This window comes from Melanerpes formicivorus, unplaced genomic scaffold (assembly GCF_026170545.1).
Source record: "Melanerpes formicivorus ecotype bairdi unplaced genomic scaffold, bMelFor1.0.p_v2 SCAF_58, whole genome shotgun sequence".
NCBI classification, from domain to species: Eukaryota; Metazoa; Chordata; class Aves; order Piciformes; family Picidae; genus Melanerpes; species Melanerpes formicivorus.
Window position 1 is genome coordinate 1,257,708 of NW_027142410.1, and position 19,358 is coordinate 1,277,065.

A 19,358-nucleotide genomic window follows, 5' to 3' on the forward strand; every position below is an offset into this window, starting at 1 on the left:
AGAGGCTATCTGCAGAAGTAAAATAATATGATAATCTGCCAGGCAAACACCAGAGATTTTACATTTTCATGGAGGCTTTACTAACATTTCCCAGAATCACAGAAACATTCAGGTTGGAAAAGAGCCTCAGGATCACCAAGTCCAACCGAGAACCTGCTCTACAAAGATCACCCCTAAACCATATCCCCAAGCACCACATCCAAACCACCTTTAAACACATCCAGGGTTGGTGACTCAACCACCTCCCCGGGCAGCTCACTCCAACCCCTGACTATTCTTCCTGTGAAAATTTTCTTCCTAATGTCCAGTCTAAACCTACCCAGTCGTAGCTTTAGGCCATTCCCTCTTGTTCTATTAATAATCACCTGGGAGAAGAGACCAGCACCAGCCTGTCCACAACGTGCTTTCAGGTAGTTGTAGACAGCAATAAGGTCTCTCCTCAGCTTCCTCTTTTCCAAACTAAACAGCCTCATCTCCTTCAGTCATTTTTCATACAACTTATTTTCCAGGCCCTTCCCCAGCTTCCTTGCCATCCTCTGCACTGGCTCCCGCACCTCCACATCTCTCCTGTAGTGAGGTGCCCAAAATTTGAATAGGTTCTCATTCAAATGGAAAAGAAAGAAAAGCTCATCTGTGCCATGTCTCTCTTTCCCTGGCAAATCTCAGATCCTACTTCTAATACCTGGGAAGCACAGAGCTCTTAAAAAGTTGTCAACATTTTCTGCTATGGTGAAAATATAAAATCTCTTCATTGCTTCATAACACTGTCAAAACATTTTGAAGGCTAGGCAGCTCATACCAAGTCACTCAAAACAGAAAAGTTCAGCCTAAATTGGTTTGATGTTGGTGAAGTTGTAAACAGTGGGCAAATGGAGGCATCCAGTGAATGTTTCTCTACCATCCTAGGTGATTGGTGCCATGGTTTAGTTGATTAGATGGTGTTGGATGATGGGTTGGATGTGATGATCTCAAAGGTCTCTTCCGACCTGGTCCTCTTCTACCCTATGCTATGCTATGCTATTCTATGTGATGCTATGCTATGCTACTCTGTCCTATGCTACGCTGTCCTGTGCTACTCCGTCCTATGCTACTCTGTCCTATGCTACTCTATGCTATGTTATTCTATCCTATGCTATTCTATGCTATGCTATTCTATGCTATGTTATTCTATGCTATGTTATTCTATGCTATTCCATTCCATTCCATTCCATTCCATTGCATACCTACAAGGATGACTTTTCTGAGTATTAGTGGGTGCTGACAGCTTTCCTGGGCAATGCAAACTCCAGCCATGCTGTGCTTAGGGAATGTTTTTGAGTGTAGAGTTGGGGCTGGCATGTCATTCCCCTGTGTCCTAAATCCTCAGGAAACTCATGTCCTCCTTTGGCTGTATGAAAGGCCTTTATTTTCCCCTGTTTCCTTGAAGTGATGATAGCCAGGAGCAAAGTGGGTGGGAAGGGACAGATCATACAAGGGAAAGTATTAGACGTGAATGAGTCACCAACCTTGGAAGTGTTTAAAGGTGGTTTGGATGTGGTGCTTGGAGTTATGGTTTAGAGGTGAACTTTGTAGAGTTAGGGTTATTGGTTGGACTTGGTGATCCTGAGGGTCTTTTCCTACCTGTATGTTGCTGTGATTCTGACTTGCTGGGGCCAGAAGTAGAGAAGCCTTAGTGGATAGGAGGAGGGTTATATATTCCATAGAAGGGATATGTAAGCAGTTTTTAGTAACAGCTTCCTCCAGTAAATTTATTTCTTAGGGGAGAAGTTAGACAAACTATGCATTTTGCTGATCAGCTTCCCAGTAGGGCATCCAGCTATTGGGAAAACTGGTGATCAGCTGGCAGATTTGCTCTCTTGGTTCACACAAACATGGAAAAAAAGGCTGCTCTCAAAAGAAAGCCAGACAAAAGACCAGCCATCAGAGAGCTGGGAAGTGTAATACACTGGAGTCAGCAAAATGAGCTCAGTGAGCAGGAGCACTGGAAACCCCTCTGGCTAACACAGCACAGAGTTCAAAAGGCAAATTCCTCCCCTTTTTCTGAAGTTATGAGGAAGCGGAGGCATGCAGAGCCTAGCATTTGTGTCTGTTCTTTTCCACTGGGAGTGGAGGATCATTCCCCAGGCTCCTGCTGGTACTCCTCTGGAGCAGAACTCTGCCTTGTAGCACAGTGTCATGGACCCTCTCCTGCTCAGTCTCCATGGATCTGACACAGCAGATTGACCTATCAAGGGTATCCTGCCATGTGGGTGCCTTAAGTAAGGGATGGCTGCAGTGCACTGTCTATGGCTGGCGGTCCTAGAAGTGCCCTAGTCTTGGGCTCAGGGTACTGTGACTTTCTTTTCCATCAAATGTCTGGAGGAATTACTGTCTTGTGCAATGGACAAGGTCTGAAAATATTAAAGTATTGCTAAACTTGCTAACAAAGAGGCAAGTTTCTGTGGGAAGGGGGAATAGAATAGAATAGAATAGAATAGAATAGAATAGAATAGAATAGAATAGAATAGAATAGAATAGAATAGAATAGAATAGAATAGACCAGACCAGACCAGACCAGACCAGACCAGACCAGGTTGGAAGAGACCTTCAAGATCATCGCGTCCAACCCATCAACCAATCCAACACCACCTAAACAACTAACCCATGGCACCAAGCACCCCATCAAGTCTCCTCCTAAACACCTCCAGTGATGGTGACTCCACCACCTCCTCGGGCAGCCCATTCCAATGGGCAATCACTCTCTCTGTATAGAACTTCTTCCTAACATCCAGCCTAAACCTCCCCTAGCACAGCTTGAGACTGTGTCCTCTTGTTCTGGTGCTGGCTGCCTGGGAGAAGAGACCAACATCCACCTGTCTACAACCACCCTTCATAGCAAATTTCCCTGCTAACCCCACAGTTAAGAGTGTGGCCATTCAAGAGACCCCTAATTTGCATTTGCTGCACCAACACTTGCTCCCAGAACACTGAGATCATGTAGCTGTGAATTTCATTTAAGCACAAGGAACCATTTTTGAGCTGGGAGAAAAGCAGCTTATCCCTAAAGATTTTGATGCAGCTATGCAACGTTACATCAACTGTGGGTATGGACCAACATTTGGCTGGTGGGTGGAATGCACACACATACTTTATTGCCACTAATTTGGGATAAGTGTGTTCCCAAGCTGAATGATTAATGTGTTAGCCAGGTCAGTGCTTGCTCTTTCATAAATCATCTTTGAACTTCACCAGTGACAGCAGAAGAGGTCCTCTCCGTATGCTTTTAATAAGCTGTAAATGGACTGGACAGGAGACATCTGTTTATTTCTGAAAATTGATGAAAAACCATTCAGTCCTTCCCATTAGAAGGAGAGCCTTCAGCTCATTTTCTTCCTTCCTTGTGAATTCAGAATGTGGCAACACACATGGGACGTGGCAGACCTCCTAGATAAGTAGCTAAACACCTGGTCATAGTAGGAAAAGATGAGACAGCCCAGAAAGAGAACACTTCAGGGAGTTGTCAGCTGCTAATTGACATTGAGAATGCAGAATTTTAAAAGGCATACATTGGAAATGTCCTGACCTTCAGCTGAAATCAAGTCCTGTCAGCTTGTGGGTCACACTGGCTGAGGATCAGGCCCAAGATTCCTGTCTAGTTAGACACTGTCGTTCTGTTCAATTTTTATTCTGGCTACCTCCTTAGAGATGGAAAGGAGGAGATTCTTTTCTTTCCCCTTCCCTTCTGCATATCTCATTCCCTGACTGTTTATATTGGATAAGGATGATTGTCTGTTCATGGTAGTGAGGGACAGTAGCTTGTCTTTCTGTGTGTGCAGATAGCAAGGGAAGTAGGGCTCCCATTCTTGGTCTTCAGGAAATATGGCAGTATATGAGCGTTGGTTGGTGCTTGCTAACTGTTGATGCGGGATAAGATTTCCATCAGCCCCTTGTGGCTACTCAGCAGGGCTTGTCTGGAGGAAACATTCTTAGTTTCATAGTTTCATTCAGGGTTGGAAGGGACCACAAGGATCATCTAGTTCCAACCCCCCTGCCATGGACAGGGACACCCCACACTACATCAGCCTGGCCAGAGCCTCAGCCAGCCTGGGCTTAAACACCTCCAGGGACAGGGCCTCGACCACCTCCCTGGACAACCCATTCCAGGGCTTCACCACTCTCATGGGGAAGAACCTGCTCCTCACATCCAGCCTGAATCTCCCTACCTCCAGCTTCATTCCATTCCCCCTAGTCCTATCACTACCTGAGATCCTGAGAAGTCCTTCCCCAGCCTTCCTGTAGGCCCCCTTCAGATACTGTAAGGCCACAATGAGGTCACCTCGGAGCCTTCTCTTCTGCAGACTGAACAGCCCCAACTCCTTCAGTCTGTCCTCATAGGAGAGGTGCTCCAGCCCTCTGATCATCCTTGTGGCCCTTCATGATGTGATGGTAAGGGAAGATTGTAGTTTTAGTTTTGGGGGTTTGGGGGTTGTTTTGTTTTGTTTTTTTCCTTTACCTGTCTTCACTAAAACTTCTGTCTTATTGCAAAGGTTTCAGCTGCAACTCCTGGCATCCTGGGGCTGGAATTCCCAAGCTGACATTGCTATTGACAATATCACATTCGGACTGGACTGCTTCACTAATGGTGAGCCACAAATGTTGCAGCATTCCTTAAAGAATTTGGGTAGGATCAGCATCCCCCAGACGCAGGATACACATGCTCTGTTCTCCCCACAGAGTGCACATTGTTTATGTTAGCTTTAACAGTACCTACCAAAAACTGCAAGTAGAGGCAATTTCACAGAGTGTCAGTCTCCTAGTGCTCTTTTTCTCTCTGATCTGGGATATCCTGTATCACACAGTTAAGACCTGTGTGTCTTGGCAAGAAACATTAGACACTCTCCTCAGCCCCTAAACGGGAAGGATTACATCACCTTGCTCTTCAGCAGTCCCTGCTGACCTATGCACCCTAGCAATTGATAGCTGAAGGGAATTTGTTGAAGTGGAAGGGGAAAGTCACCATATTTTAGTGAAGCAAAGGAAGAAAACAAAGAAATAAAGTGACTCTCTGACAGTAAAGTTGAGATTATTGCAACAAGTTTGTTTTACTCTGCAAAGAGGTACATCAACTGTCACGGCCAGAGATGTAAGAGATGTGCTTTCCTTTGCTTCATTATTGCAAATGTGACCACTGACAACACATTCCACTGAAAAATCAAGCCAATGCTACCCTCTGAAGCATGCTAGCAAGAGCTGGATTTTCTTTACAGACAAGTGAAAAGAGTTTGGATACTCTAAACCGCATGCAGATACTAGACACTGCCTTAGTTTTTTGTCCCTAGAGCAAAGAACCTGTATGCTCTGTTTCAAAAGAACTGGAGAACAGGCAGCACTTGAATTCTGACTTCTGTTGCAGCCAAAATGTGCACCAGTGGTCCTGTGCCACTCTGTGTGTGTCACCACAACATTACGTCAGCGTTTCGGGTAGTAATGTGGCCCTGAAGAGGTTAGCTGTGGCCTAACACAGAATCATAGAATGCATTGGGTTGGAAGGGACCTTTAATGGACATCTAGTCCAACCCCCCTGCAGTAAGCAGAGTCATCATTAACTAGATCAGGGAAGGCTTATGTCAAAATGGACATGTGTTAAATGTTCATCAACAAAGGACCCTTTTCCCTCCCACCTTTGTCTAACTCAGTCTCCTGTTCTCTCTCATTTTGTGGGCACTGAAACCATCCTTCCACAAAACTCATTCTGAGCGACTTTACACCCCTGGCTCCCAAGCACTTTGGGGCCTCCACGCTAACACTTTATTGTCCAATCTTTTGAGAAAACTGAAAGGGGTGATTCCAGATGCTCTCATGCACCCAGCTGCTAGAGTTTACAGTCCTCCTGAGAACAAATACAGCCTCTAGTTTACCCACAGGTGTTTTGCTGGCCCTGGTGCAAGGATGCACCCTATGGCAAATAGGTGGGGCGTTAAGTGTCACTGCAGCAATGTTGCCCATTAGACTGGTAAGTTACTCCTCATTCTCAATTAGTATAAACTGCAGTGATGTCCAGGAGCAGCTGGCACTTAGCCCCTCTGAAGGTGTGACCCAGAGACGTGTGGGTCATGCAGAAGCAAGAATCACGAGGAAGCCTGTTTCTCGGAAGCCTTGCACTTGCCGCTGTTCCTTGAATCCTCTTTGCAAATTGACATTTTCTCGCCTCTGCAAGCAACCCCCTTGCATTTGTCTTCTCAGGACTTTAATTTGGTTAGGTTGCAGAGAAGCCCAGCAGCTCTGCTGTGTTTTCAGTAATGAAATTATATCTCCCTGGCAAAGAGAGGTTTCAAATGTCAGGGATGGAGCCAATTAAGATCCAAGCAGTGAATTCTTTGCATGAGGGCAGCAGGAAGGATGTATGGCAGGAAGGAAGAATTTGCTGCTTGCTAGGATGTAAATATTATTTTCTCCATTTATTTCAATTCTCTAGCTAAATTGCTGTACAAAACCCAATGCAGAGTCTGAAAGCACTGCTTGTCTGTCTGCAGGCTGGGAAAGAAGGTGAGGTTTTGTATATACCTCAAAATCAAGAAGGAGGATTTGGTAAGATTTAGGATGAATAAAGTGGGTAGTGAGGGCAGCTCAGGGGACATCAATAAGGACAAAAACCCAATCAGACCATTCTTTGGATGGCAGCTCCTGGGCAGTGACCGATGTATTCCCTGTGAAAAGGATTAGATGACACCAACTTCTAATTCATACCTTCTCCCTGTGTAAGACAGTGTCACAGAGTGGATGTTTGGCTTGCTGTGAGAACTTTTAGGGGACAGACATTTTATCATTTTAGTTAACTAGTGCTTACAGAGGAAGAGGTCTGAGTTTTGAATGTCTAACTATGAAAACGTGGCACACAGAGGGCTGGTTGCTGCCCTTCTCACCACTTAAGTATGGTGGTCATTGCTTTTACCATTATCTTGTGGTGCTTCAATCGTCGTATTTCTCCATCTAAGATCACAGGTCTGTGGCCTAACAAAGTGCACTCTGCTGCCCTGGCCTGGGGATTACATTTCCTTCTTTGCATCATTTAAAATTTCCCAGGAGACTGCTTTTTTAAATGGTGAGACTCTCCAAAGGGAACTTTTGTATAGCACATTTCTAGGTCTTGTCTTTGGAGTCCCCAACCCAAATACTGCTGACCTGCCAGTCTCTGTGCTTGAGGAAAAATGGTGGGGGCTGGTTCAAGCCTCATTTCAGTGATTTAAGAAGGTGTTGACCAGAAATGTAAGAGATGAGCCAAGGGGATGGTGAAGGGGGAAGCTGGCACAGCTTCCTAGTCCTCTGTCCCACTCCAGAACAAAGTGGAGATGCTTCCAGGAGTACTCTAACCTTCACCATTAAGGTGGAATCTCTGAGGAGATCAAGCACATTTTGAGGATCCTGTGGAGCACCTTACTGATTAATCCCAGCCACAGGACTACTGTAACTCCTGGAGAAAGAAATAGGAGTTCCTTTAACTCTTTGCCTGCAAGAGATACCCTGTCTTTCTCCTACACACTCCCCTCTGTTTCTTCTCAGCATTAGCTAAATCCTGAAGAAATTATTCCTGTGCTTTTCATGTTTTTCTGACATGGGTACACCTTAATATGAGTTAAGTCTTGCTCCCTTCCATTAATCTACAGTCAACATGTGCGCTGTCAGAGGAGGAAGTGGAAGCTAAAATATTCTGGAACACCAGCGCCTGGCTCCCAGGGCTACACTGTGTTGGTAGAAAATGCAACCTTACCATTTCATGTCTGACAGCACATGAAGTATCAGCCTTCTAAGAGTTAATGGCTCCTGCAGACAAGGGTGATGCTCAGCTGGTCTTGCATCTTGTCTGCTGCTGAGCCCAGAGGAGTCAGGAACTTTCTTCCAGCGCACGGGGGTCTGATGGGTCTGATACCGTTTGGAGAAAGAGGAAAGGCTGTTTGTTTGGAAATGAAGCATCGCCTTAGGACACTCAGTTGGGATGCTGCAAAACACTCCGTAGAGACACACAGACCAACTCTGTGTTTCAGAGGGTGATTTACATTCCTTTGCTCTGGCAAACATAACCAGACTTCTTGTATGTCTCTAAGTATCTGAAACTGTTGTGACCTTTGGGATTTGTAATTCAATGCAGGCCTTGGGAGACCAAGCATCTCTTTTGGCCATGCATTGTCTTTTTCATTTGATTTTCCTTCTTGTCTTTGATCTAGTTCTGGCTTAATTTCATTTTTCACTGCCTTGACAACTCCATCCATTGAAGTCCTCTATCTCAGTATGAACAGAGCATGTCAGTACAAAGCTTTCTTTTACCTCCATCCATCAATGTGCTTTCAGTCAGACCTGGGGGGAATATTCTCAGGAGTAAAAGCTCTGCAAGGTCTCCATGCTTCAATTAGTTATTTGGCCTTTCTGACACAGCTAACAAGGGTGTTAATTATCGCTATTTAGAGCAGTGGCTTTGCAGCAGAGATAATTGTCCAGCTGGAACTGAGTGAGTCTCTTCTGAATAGAGCATCAAACAGCTGTTAGATTCTCACAACTGGAACAAATTGAAATATTTGTAACGTTTTTCAACTGATGAAAAATGTTCAGTATTAAATTAACTGAGAGCTCATAAAATGGAAGGAAGTCTCTCCTTTTTCTTACAGAGATTTTTCCAATCAAAGAAATAGAAGTGGGTAATTTAACTATCGAAACAGGATGCTTCTAGATTATAGGGCAAGGGTTCAGTTTTTACCTTTTCCTGTTGTAAAGCAGTTTTGGTTGTGTGGTGTTCTCGATGCATTCAGATGTTTTGGATCAGCAATTGCTTTGAAGACCATCCTCCCTAAGAAGGGGCTGATTGTTAATGGGCTGCTTCACTGGTCAGAAATACAGCATTTTGCTCTATGTTTTCCAAAATGTTGGTGGGGTTTTTTTCCTTAACTGCATATATTAGTGAGACATGTAATTTTGTTTAGCATTTAATTCTCTAAGCAAGGTCTGAGGTGCTCAGAGTTGGTTGATGGGAGGAGAGCAATCTGTTTGGTTGGTTTTGTTACCAGGACACCATTCAGAATCAAAGATAACCACTTTTGATATCACTCTCCTTTATACCTCTGCTCATTTGTCCATTCAGACTTGTCACCTCTCCCTTTGGCCAGCAAAGCATCAATACCCAGTATCTGTTCTCCCACATTATGCTTTTCCTAAAGCCTTTTGTGCAATTTGTTGGCTAAGGAGCTTATCCTGCATGGGATAACATGTTCATGCAAAGACCTACTGACTTCAGCACAAGTAGGTAACCCAAGGCATGGGCCCAAAAGAATAATGATAGTTTATGATGGTTTAAAATATCTGGTTTGCCCAAGGTTGGTAGTTGTTTGGGGGCTTTTTAATTCTTCATGATTGTACTTGGTTTATTCATGTGATCTTTACGTTTTCCATCTCTCTTTTCTACCTTCCTTTCATCTGCTTCATTTATTCTACAAACTGTTGTAGGAAGACAACCAAATCATGCTGGTAGGAAGCGCCAGTACCCACGGGAGGTTAATATCCTGGATGAGCATCTTCTGAACCCTCTGGAAGAGCCCTCCCTCCCAGGTATGTGATTCAGTGCCAAAAACCTGCCTCTTGGCTACAAAAAGGTGACTCCTTTCTCGTCTCCTGTGTGTGCTCTATTGCTATTGTGCAGGCAGATCAACTAAGTATAATCTGTCCCAATGATGTGGAGACCATGTCAGGTAGTCTCTGTTTGGCTATAGGGCAGCAGTTTGCTGGAGCCTAACTCGCCAGTCATAGTATCATAGTATCAATCAGGGTTGGAAGGGACCACAAGGATCATCTACTTCCAACCCCTCTGCCATGGGCAAGGACACCCTACACTAGATCAGGCTGGCCAGAGCCAGTACTCTATTAAACCACCTCTTTAAAGAAAAGCAGAGTCTTTAAGTGCAGAGGATTAAGTAAAAACAGAAGCTGCATGGCTGAAATCTGGAGTTCATGAAAGCCAGGTCAGGAATGCAAAGTACAGAAAGCTGGAGATAGATAGAAGTGATCTACTGGGACTTAATGAGCAGTGGAGCTGAACATAATGAATGGAGAACAGGGGTCTAAAGATGACGATCTAGGGAGGGTAAGTAAGTGAGCATCTGTAAATCCACTGAGGAGAAGAACTGGATGAAACACTGGAACAGGGGACACTGGGCACCAGTTTACTGACAGCCATAGTGATTGCCGCTCTGGAAGACAGGTAATAATTGTGTGGGAGAGCCTCAGGAAGAGGGTTTTGTGCTTCAGGATGCTTTGCTGCCAACAAATACCTGGATGTGACTTCACCACCTCCTGAAGCCTGTGTCCGCCTGAAATGTGTTGTCTTCAGTTTGTGTTAGCTCAAGGGGCAGAGATTTGTGTGATGTAGCTAATGCTCTACCCCAACGAGCCAGCTGTGTGCACACAGGGTGACTTCCCTGTGTCAGAAAGGTTTGTTTGCTTTTCCTTTAAACAAGGTTAGAACTTTTCTTTTCAAGATCTGTGATTTTTACTGCTATCTTAATAACTGAGCTCCTAAACAGTTCTGCTTCTGACTCTGGCCCTCGTGCCTGCACTGCATCATACAGTTTTTTGGTATGTAATTGAATAGTTGTATTTTTAGGCCCTATCTCATTCACCAGACAAGATGGATATGTTGAGGTCTTGGGCACAAGTTGTGAAATGGAGGAGATGGTTATCTGCTGCATTGTTGTGGAAACAAAATAATAATGCTTAATGAGAGCCAGAAAAAAATTTGCTTGGAGGAAAAGGGCCCCTGTTGAAAGTAGCAAGAGGCTGCTCTGACTGCTGGTACAGCCACAGGGTTCTGGTGCAAGCCCCAAGACCTGTCAGTTAAAACTTCCCCCATGTTTCATGGATGGTGACTGGTTGTAATGGCAGAGGTTTTCAACCTCTAGTTCTGTATGTATGCTTAAGTTCTATCTGAGAAGTTGAATAGTATCTCCCTACTTCATGCTTGCATGGGGAAGAGAAAATGCATAATGTCACTTGGTTAAACCCCTTCTCAGAAGTCCCATCCTCCTCCCCTTTCCCCAAGTGATGGCATTTATCTGCAGTTCATGGTTTATTAAATACTGTGCAGAAAATAAGGGGGGGGAAGCAAACAGTGACTTACACAGAGCACTAACTGTGCTGTGACTAGGATAAAACTGTGACAATGTAAGTAATCTGTGATCATATAATTAGAGGTGGATTGTGTTATGAGGGAGATGCATTAAACATACATTTAACTTTAACAGGTACTGGTTTTCCAGTTCTCAACATTGTAAATGCATGTCTAAGCATTTTTTTGGGGTATGATTATAATAATAAGAATGTGCTCAAATAGAGGTATTGAGTTTTAAAGCCTCTAAAGCAGTGTAGCATACACTGCTGCAACAGTCTGTCTCTTGATCATCTGTTTTTTTATACACAAATCATGAATGCTCTTTGTGAACAATAATACTAACAGCAATTTGGTAATTGAAGGATCATTGAGGAAAGACATCATCAGGAGCAGCTTTTTCTTTCAATGACACTTGCCCTTTAATTATATAGTTCTTTGAGCTGTAAAGTTATAGGCTCAGAGAATGGCTCAGGTTGGAAGGGACCGCAGAGATTCTCCACTCCAACCTGCCTGCTGTGGGCAGGGATGCCTCTCAAGTAGACTTGGCTGCTCAAGGCCTCATCCAACCTGGCCTTGAACACCCTCAGGGAGGAGGCAAATTTACAAAAGATCATTTGTCTTACTATACAGTAGTAGTTGTCACAAAAATGCAGATCTCAGTTAAAAGTCTGCATAAAAACTGATCACAGCAGCACAGAGGCAATTACAGATTACGTTTATTTATCAACCAATGATGTGAGCTTTGTCATGTCTGAGGAATAAAGGGAAGCATCCACATGCCCAAACTCTTGCTTTTTTGGTCACAGGGGACACATCTGTTGTTCTCTGGTGGTTCACAACATGTGGTGCCAGTGGTCCACACGGGCCAACTCAAGCTCAGTGTGACAGTGCCTATAGGAACAGCAATGTGTCTGTGACGGTGGAGAAAGAGGGCAGGCTCCGGGGAGTGCAGGTCTGGAGAGTGCCAGCCACAAACCGATACAGGTGAGTCTCAGCATGTGCTGGAGAGGCAGCCACCTTTACCTACTTCTCTCTGTGGAGTTTCAGCAAGTGTGAGTGGAGGGAGGGGGCAGTGAAGTAAGAGAAAGGTAGGAGTTCTAGCTGTGGGGATCTGTGCTGAACATGAAAATGTGGAGTGATGACTTAAAAGAGATCAGAAGAGAAGAGAGGAGAGAGTGTAGTCATGCAGTGAAATGGAATTGTAGCCACCATTTCAGTCCTGAAATCCTGGTCCTCTAGATTTGGCTATAGTTAACTCATGTTCCTGAAGCCTCTTGTCTCCAGTGCTCTGGTATAGAATTAGTCTGTCCTCTTAAGCAGCCTAGCTACGTGGGTCCCAAGCAAAGAATAGCTGTGAGATGTTGTAGCAGGGGAGCCTGCTCTGAAGCAATGACTATTTGGAAGGGCAGGCTGGGGAGAACTTGCAGATGGAGTTGCTTTGGGGGTGAGAAGTGTGAGATTTGTCTCTTTACTTGTTTTTTCTTACAGGATTTCTGCCTATGGAGCAGCTGGGGGAAAGGGAGCCAAAAACCACAACAAGAGGTCCCATGGGGTCTTCATCTCTGCCACCTTCCAGCTGGAGAAAGACGAGCTGCTGTACATCTTAGTGGGGCAGCAGGGGGAGGATGCCTGCCCTGGGGTGAGGGTGCACGAGCGCGTGGACAGAGACTTTGCAGATACGATCCGAGGAGATTCAGTGGGTGGCTTGGGTTCCAGTCATAAATGTTAGAAATCCCAGCTTCAGCAAGGAAATCCAGGGAGGAGACTGAGAAGGGCCAATAAAACAAGTTAGAAAGAACCTGAAAAAAAAAAAAAAAAGTAAGGAACTCTGAAAAGAAAAATAATCCCAAAATGCACAAAGGTGAAGTCCATAGGAACTTTCCTTTCAGCTCTTAGTGTTTGAAAGAAACTCTTCATCAGCTTCCTTCTGCTTATTTTAAGCAGGGAGCCAGTAGGTGAAAGTTGCGTGCTCCTTCCCTTATTTTTCCAGAGCTTAGGTTTCTTTCTGTCTGCCAGGATTTCAGATAATTCTCTGTTATTTATGGAAGCATCCAGCTGCGTTGTGGCTGCACTCTCTTGGATGCTCTTGGAGCTTAGAGACTAAAGCCTGAATCCAAAACCAGTGCAAAACTACAGTGGCCCCTGAATTAGGCATTTGTCACGACCGAAAACCCACTTAGGAGAAACAGAAGCTGATGACCCAAATCCTTATATATGTGTCCTCTAATGCCAGACCAAATGGGTTGAAAGACCTTTCATCATTTAGGCTTGAAATCTTCTTCTTTTCAGCATGAATTCTTTGGTATTACCTCTTGCCACAAGTGTGATCTATCAGCACCTGCCCAGGAACGAAGCTGCTTCTTTTCCCCACAGACAGCCGAGTTTTGGGATGAACACACTGTTCTGGTAGCCATTCAAAGTTACCATTTCCCTTGCCCAGAGCACGTGATGCCTCATCATAGAATGGTTTGAGTTGGAACAGACCTTTAAGGGTCATCTAACCCAAGCCCCGTACCCAAATACTGCATCAGATTCTAAACCCAGCCTTTCTTCTCTTTAGATGGTGGAAGGATCATATCTATCTAAATAAAACATACATTTGTGTGCCTGCGGTTCCCTTTGCAGTGCACTCCCTAGCCTAAGGTCACAATCTGCAGGGCTGTCCTTACATTTCATGACTTGCTCTCCAAATTGCAAAGTATAACTCAGCACTAACTGGCAGGCACTACTGGAAAAAGTTTCTGTTCATTTTTTCCCCACTTCCAAAGCCCAGCTTTCTTTGGCTTTGGAAATTCTGATGATTCTATATGTTGGGTAACTGATGTTTGCTTTCCTTCCTCTGAAGAGGTTCTGCAGCTCCCAGCTTGTTCTTTCTCCTTAGATTTACCCCAGTTGCTTTCCTCATGCACCTTGTCATCATTTCTCCTCTTCTGTGAATGAAAGGACACAGTTGGGAAAATTGGCACCACAGTTCTGGCCTAGATACATTATATGACACAAACAAGTAGAGATTTCACCTGCACTGAGGCAACATAGTCCAATATCATAGAATCAATAAGGTTGGAAAAGACCTCAAAGATCATCAAGTCCAACCTGTCACCACAGACCTCATGACTACTAAACCATGGCTCCAAGTGCCACATCTAATACCTTTTTGAACACCTCCAGGGATGGTGACTCCACCACCTCCCTGGGCAGCACATTCCAATGGCTAACAACTCTCTCTGTGAAGAACTTTCTCCTCACCTCCAGCCTAAATTTCCCCTGGCACAGTTTGAGACAGAGCTCATCATTTGAGCAGATAGACAAAGTCATTGAAACTTGCAGAATTCAATGTCACAAAAAGAAGAATTTAAAAACAAAAATAAAATCTAAGGCAGCCAAAGACACTTTACTTTTTCAGCCTTTTCAGTGCTCTCTACTATTTAGCAGGGATAGGAAGCTGAGGCTCCGGATTTCTCCTCCAAGGAGTACCTCACTCTGAACTAAATGCAGCTCATCTCTGTCTGCTTTTTCTTTTTGCATTTATGACTTTGAGAAATACCAATAAATACAGCAGTAATCAACTTCTGAGAATTAATCCATAGTTCACAGAATCAGTCAGGGTTGGAAGGGACCACAAGGAGCATCTAGTTCCAACTGCCCTGCCATGGGCAGGGACACCCCACACTAGATCAGGCTGGCCAGAGCCTCATCCAGCCTGGCCTTAAACATCTCCAGGGACAGGGCCCCAACCACCTCCCTGGAAAACCCATTCCAGGGCTTCACCACTCTCATAGTGAAGAACCTCCTCCTCACATCCAGCCTGAATCTCCCTACCTCCAGCTTCATTCCATTCCCCCTAGTCCTATCACTACCTGACATCCTGAGCAGTCCCTGCCCAGCCTTCTTGTAGGCCCCCTTGAGATACTGGAAGGCCACAATGAGGTCACCTCGGAGCCTTCTCTTCTCCAGACTGAACAGCCCCAACTCCTTCAGTCTGTCCTCATAGGAGAGGTGCTCCAGCCCTCTGATCATCCTTGTGACCCTTCTCTGGACACCTTCCAGCACCTCCAGATCCCTCTTGTAATAGGGGCTCCAGAACTGGAGGCAGTACTCCAGGTGGGGTCTCAGCAGAGCTGAGTAGAGGGGGAGGATCACCTCCCTCGACCTGCTGGCCACACTTCTCCTGATGCAGCCCAGGATCTGATTGGCTTTCCAGGCTGCAAGTGCACACTGAGAGCTCATGTTGAGTCTTGTCCACCAGCACCCCCAAGTCCCTCTCCACAGGGCTGCTTTCCAGCCAGTCACTGCCCAGCCTGGATTTGTGCCTGGGATTGCCTTGACCCACATTTTAATGCTCTTGGGTTTAATTAGTTCTAAATATGAATTGTGGGGTTATCAGTAATGGGTTATTGCTGGCTTGCTCCTGACCCACATCACAAACAATATCATATTGTTGTACTGAGATGTGCAGATAACACTCAGGAATTGGACTTGGCTGATCCTGTGCATCTCTTGTTTGCCTTCAGAGCAATCCTGAAACCCAGAAGATCTGCTTAGGGGAGTCATCTCTCATTGAAGAAGATTACAAAAAAAACAAGGACCTGAAGGAATGGGCTGGAGGAGGTGGGGGTGGAGGAGGTGCAACCTACATCTTTAGAGTAAGTACTTCCTTTTTGCCTCCTGGCCTGAGCAGTGTCCAGCAGAGTAATTGGCTTCCCCTGTCAATCATGACATCTGAGAGTCACTTCTTAAAAAGAATATGATGAAGACAAGAGTCTCCCTTTCTCCCCTTCTCTTTCCTTCCTTTCCCCATCTTTTGTCTCCCTTTGCTTTCTTGCCTTTGTCATTTAATTCTTTATATCTTTCCATTTCCTTAATCACATTTGTCACTAAGCTAGCTGAACTGGTTTCTAGGTTCTTGATGGCTCAGGTCTGGGAATCACACCAGGATCCCCCATTAATACTGGCAATAGTCCCACACAAAAGAACTAATCCCTAAACCTTGGTGTTCACTTAAAGAGTTACTCTTGCACACAGGAACGTGAGGTAAAACATTTTTGTAATGAACTTAGGAAGCAGTCAGTAGCAACACCCTGGCCTTGGGCCTCTCTTCATTGGGATGTCTTTGTGCTTTCTGACAAGTTTGTGTGAGTTCACATATCCAAGGGATGTGAAGTTTTTCTGATGTTTGATGGGGGGTTTTCCAGCAGAAGAATGGGATTTTCGAACCTTTGCTCATCGCAGCAGGAGGAGGAGGAAAAGCCTACCTGAAGGCTCAGGACAGCTCCCTGGATGATGTACCCTTGGAGCAGTATGAGAACAGCACCACAGTACCTGGAGTCAGTGGGAGGTCTGGGGCAGCAGGTGAGAGACTAGAACCACACAAGGTCTGAAGCAGATGACTGAGCATAGGCATTGTGCTGTAGGCACCAAATGTGGGGCTTCTTTTTGATATTTATCTCGGGAGGGGGTTGGTCTCTTCTCTTCTCCCAGGCAACCAGCACCAGAACAAGGGGACACAGTCTCAAGCTGCGCCAGGGGAGGTTTAGACTCGAGGTGAGGAGGAAGTTCTTCACCAAGCGAGTCATTCATCATTGGAATGTGCTGCCCAGGGAGGTGGTGGAGTCACCGTCCCTGGAGGTGTTCAAGAGGAGATTGGACGTGGCACTTGGTGCCATGGTCTAGTCATGGGGTCTGTGTTGATAGGTTGGACTCGATGATCCTCGAGGTCCTTTCCAACCTCAGTTATACTGTGATACTGTGATTTGAGAGTTTTCCTGTGGCAGTAGTTGTTAGAAATATGTTGGTAGTCTATGGCAGGAATCTTCTCATGTGACATGTCACTAGATAAAAGAGAATGCACAGGACAAGTGACAAGTGCTCCAGTAAAGGCTATTTCATAGCTGGACTCCTCTCTTTCATGAAGTGACTCCATGAAAATGGTGTTTGGGGAATGGAGCCTACTCCTTGGTGCCATGGGTTAGTTGATTAGGTGGTGTTGGGTGATAGGTTGGACGTGATGATCTTGAAGGTCTCTTCCAACCTGGTTTATTCTATTCTATTCTATTCTATTCCTCCCCACACCAACAACGGCCTTTGGAGAGAAGACTTTTTCCCTGTTACTCTTCATAAATCCTAACAACACAAATTACTTTATGGGAATTATACCAGAAATTGAAGCTTATTTGTAATCTTGTAACAGCTGGACCTAGAATTCATTTCAAAGAGACAAAAATCCTTCCAGTGGTTCGCCTCTGGCTGTTACAGCCTTACACATAGGCCACTAGAGGGAGATGAGGAAATCCAGGTTATTTTGATTTCCCCAGGAATTCAGCCACTCCTATGGGTGAAAGCCCTAACCAGTTATCCCCAAGTGGAGTGGTGGGCTCCTCGTTTCCCTAGTGCCACTAGAAATTGATGCTGAGATGCTGGTTATGCAGCACATACCACAGGTTGTGCATTAAGAGATCTTACTGCTCTCTACAACTACCTGAAAGGAGGTTGTAGCCAGGTGGGGGTTGGTCTCTACTCCCAGGCAACCAGCAACAGAACAAGAGGACACCATCTCAAGCTATGCCAAGGGAAATTTAGGCTGGAGGTGAGGAGAAAATTCTTCACAGAAAGAGTTGTTGGCCATTGGAATGTGCTGCCCAGGGAGGTGGTGGAGTCACCATCTCTGGAGGTGCTCCCAAAAGGATTGGACATGGCACTTGAAGCCATGATTTAGTGAGTCATGAGGTGTTGGGTGACAGGTTGGACTTGATGATCTCTGAAGTCTTTTCCAAGCTTATTGACTCTATGATTAAATTTCCCCCTTGTTAATATCCATGGTATCTTGGTAACTTGTCTCTATATTCTCTTAACCTCAAAGAAAGAGTTGATTTGAACGCAGGCAGGTAAGAAATCAATAAAGGCCAATCTGGTTTTCTTACCTTTTCTTGTTCTGTTTTCTCACTCTCTGATTGAAGGTGGAGGTGGTGGCTGGCAAGATGAGAGTCTGCTTCCTCAGGCTGGGAAATCCCTTCTGGAAGGTGGAGAAGGGGGTCAAGCTTGTCCCCAAGCACTAGCCAAGCTCCACTGGGCTACCTCAGGTGGCTTTGGTGGCGGAGGAGGTGCTTGTACTTCCGGTGGAGGAGGTGGAGGCTACAGAGGTAGGACTGATGAAGAAATAGTCATGATGTCTAATTTTGTACCCTTCACAGTGCTTGTAGAAAAGGGCTGTAGATACACTGCTGTAGAGGGTGATTCACAGGTACTTCACGATCAACAGTATGGAACCTGTCCTCCTTTCTACCATTTCCAAATCCAGGTCACAGGAGTATTCCTACATGATTTAGTATTGGGAAGGTGTGCTGGATCAGCCCTTCATTCATTCCCAAGCTGCCCAGAGAAAATGCTCCCTTTTCTTTCCCTGGTTAAAGTGAACACATTTTTACCTTGCTGAACTGAGAAACTTACACTGAAATGAATCACTTCACTAGCCTTGACACTGCATGGGTCAAGTCAGCATCTATCCCTCAGGGACTTTATGCATACTCAAATCTTGGAGGGTTGCAGAGTCACCTCAGGTGATAAGAGCCAGCAATGAATGCAGTGCTTCAGAGGCATCACATCTTTTGAAGCACACAGCACTGAGCAGTCATCCATCCTCTTCTTTCCCCAGGGGGCCATGCCTCTTATAATGATGATATCACAGCTGGTGGGCAGGATGGCATCTCTTTTGTGAACCCCATTGGAGAGATCTTCTTGCATCCCCTGGCAGGTACAATATAATTCTTATTCCCCTTAGTTCTTTTGTCATTCTTTCACTCTATTTCCTCTTTCCTCCTCCCTCTTCTGCTTTTTATGCATTTCATTCATTCCTGTTTCATTTGCATTCAACAAGTCCAAGTGCCAGGTGCTGCACTTTGGCCATGGCAACACCATGCAGAGATACAGGCTGGGGTTGGAGTGGCTGGAGAGCTGCCAAACGGAGAGGGGCCTGGGGGGGCTGATTGACACCCACCTAAACATGAGCCAGCAGTGTGCCCAGGTGGCCAAGAAGGCCAATGGCATCCTGGCCTGCATTAGGAATAGTGTGGCCAGCAGGAGCAGGGAAGTCATTGTGCCCTGTACTCTGTGTCCAGTTCCAGGCCCCTCAGTTGAGGAAGGACATCAAGACACTTGAACGAGGCTGGTGAGAGGCCTTGAGCACAAACCCTACAAGGAGAGGCTGAGGGAGCTGGGGTTGTTTAGCCTGGAGAAG

The 19,358-nt window shown here is 45.4% G+C and overlaps 1 protein-coding gene across 2 annotated transcripts in view; it reads left to right on the forward strand.

The window, feature by feature from the left end:
* Window positions 1–19,358, forward strand: part of LTK (leukocyte receptor tyrosine kinase) — a 125,147-nt gene that overhangs the window by 79,726 nt on the left and 26,063 nt on the right. The window contains exons 10-17 of one of the 2 annotated variants that reach the window (XM_068161420.1): window positions 4,527–4,621; window positions 9,472–9,573; window positions 11,935–12,112; window positions 12,617–12,767; window positions 15,640–15,771; window positions 16,321–16,477; window positions 18,082–18,264; window positions 18,777–18,875. In XM_068161420.1, coding sequence (XP_068017521.1) covers window positions 4,527–4,621; window positions 9,472–9,573; window positions 11,935–12,112; window positions 12,617–12,767; window positions 15,640–15,771; window positions 16,321–16,477; window positions 18,082–18,264; window positions 18,777–18,875 — 1,097 coding nt within the window. The remainder of the gene's footprint in view (window positions 1–4,526; window positions 4,622–9,471; window positions 9,574–11,934; window positions 12,113–12,616; window positions 12,768–15,639; window positions 15,772–16,320; window positions 16,478–18,081; window positions 18,265–18,776; window positions 18,876–19,358) is intronic. The other variant, XM_068161421.1, reaches the window with a different exon arrangement.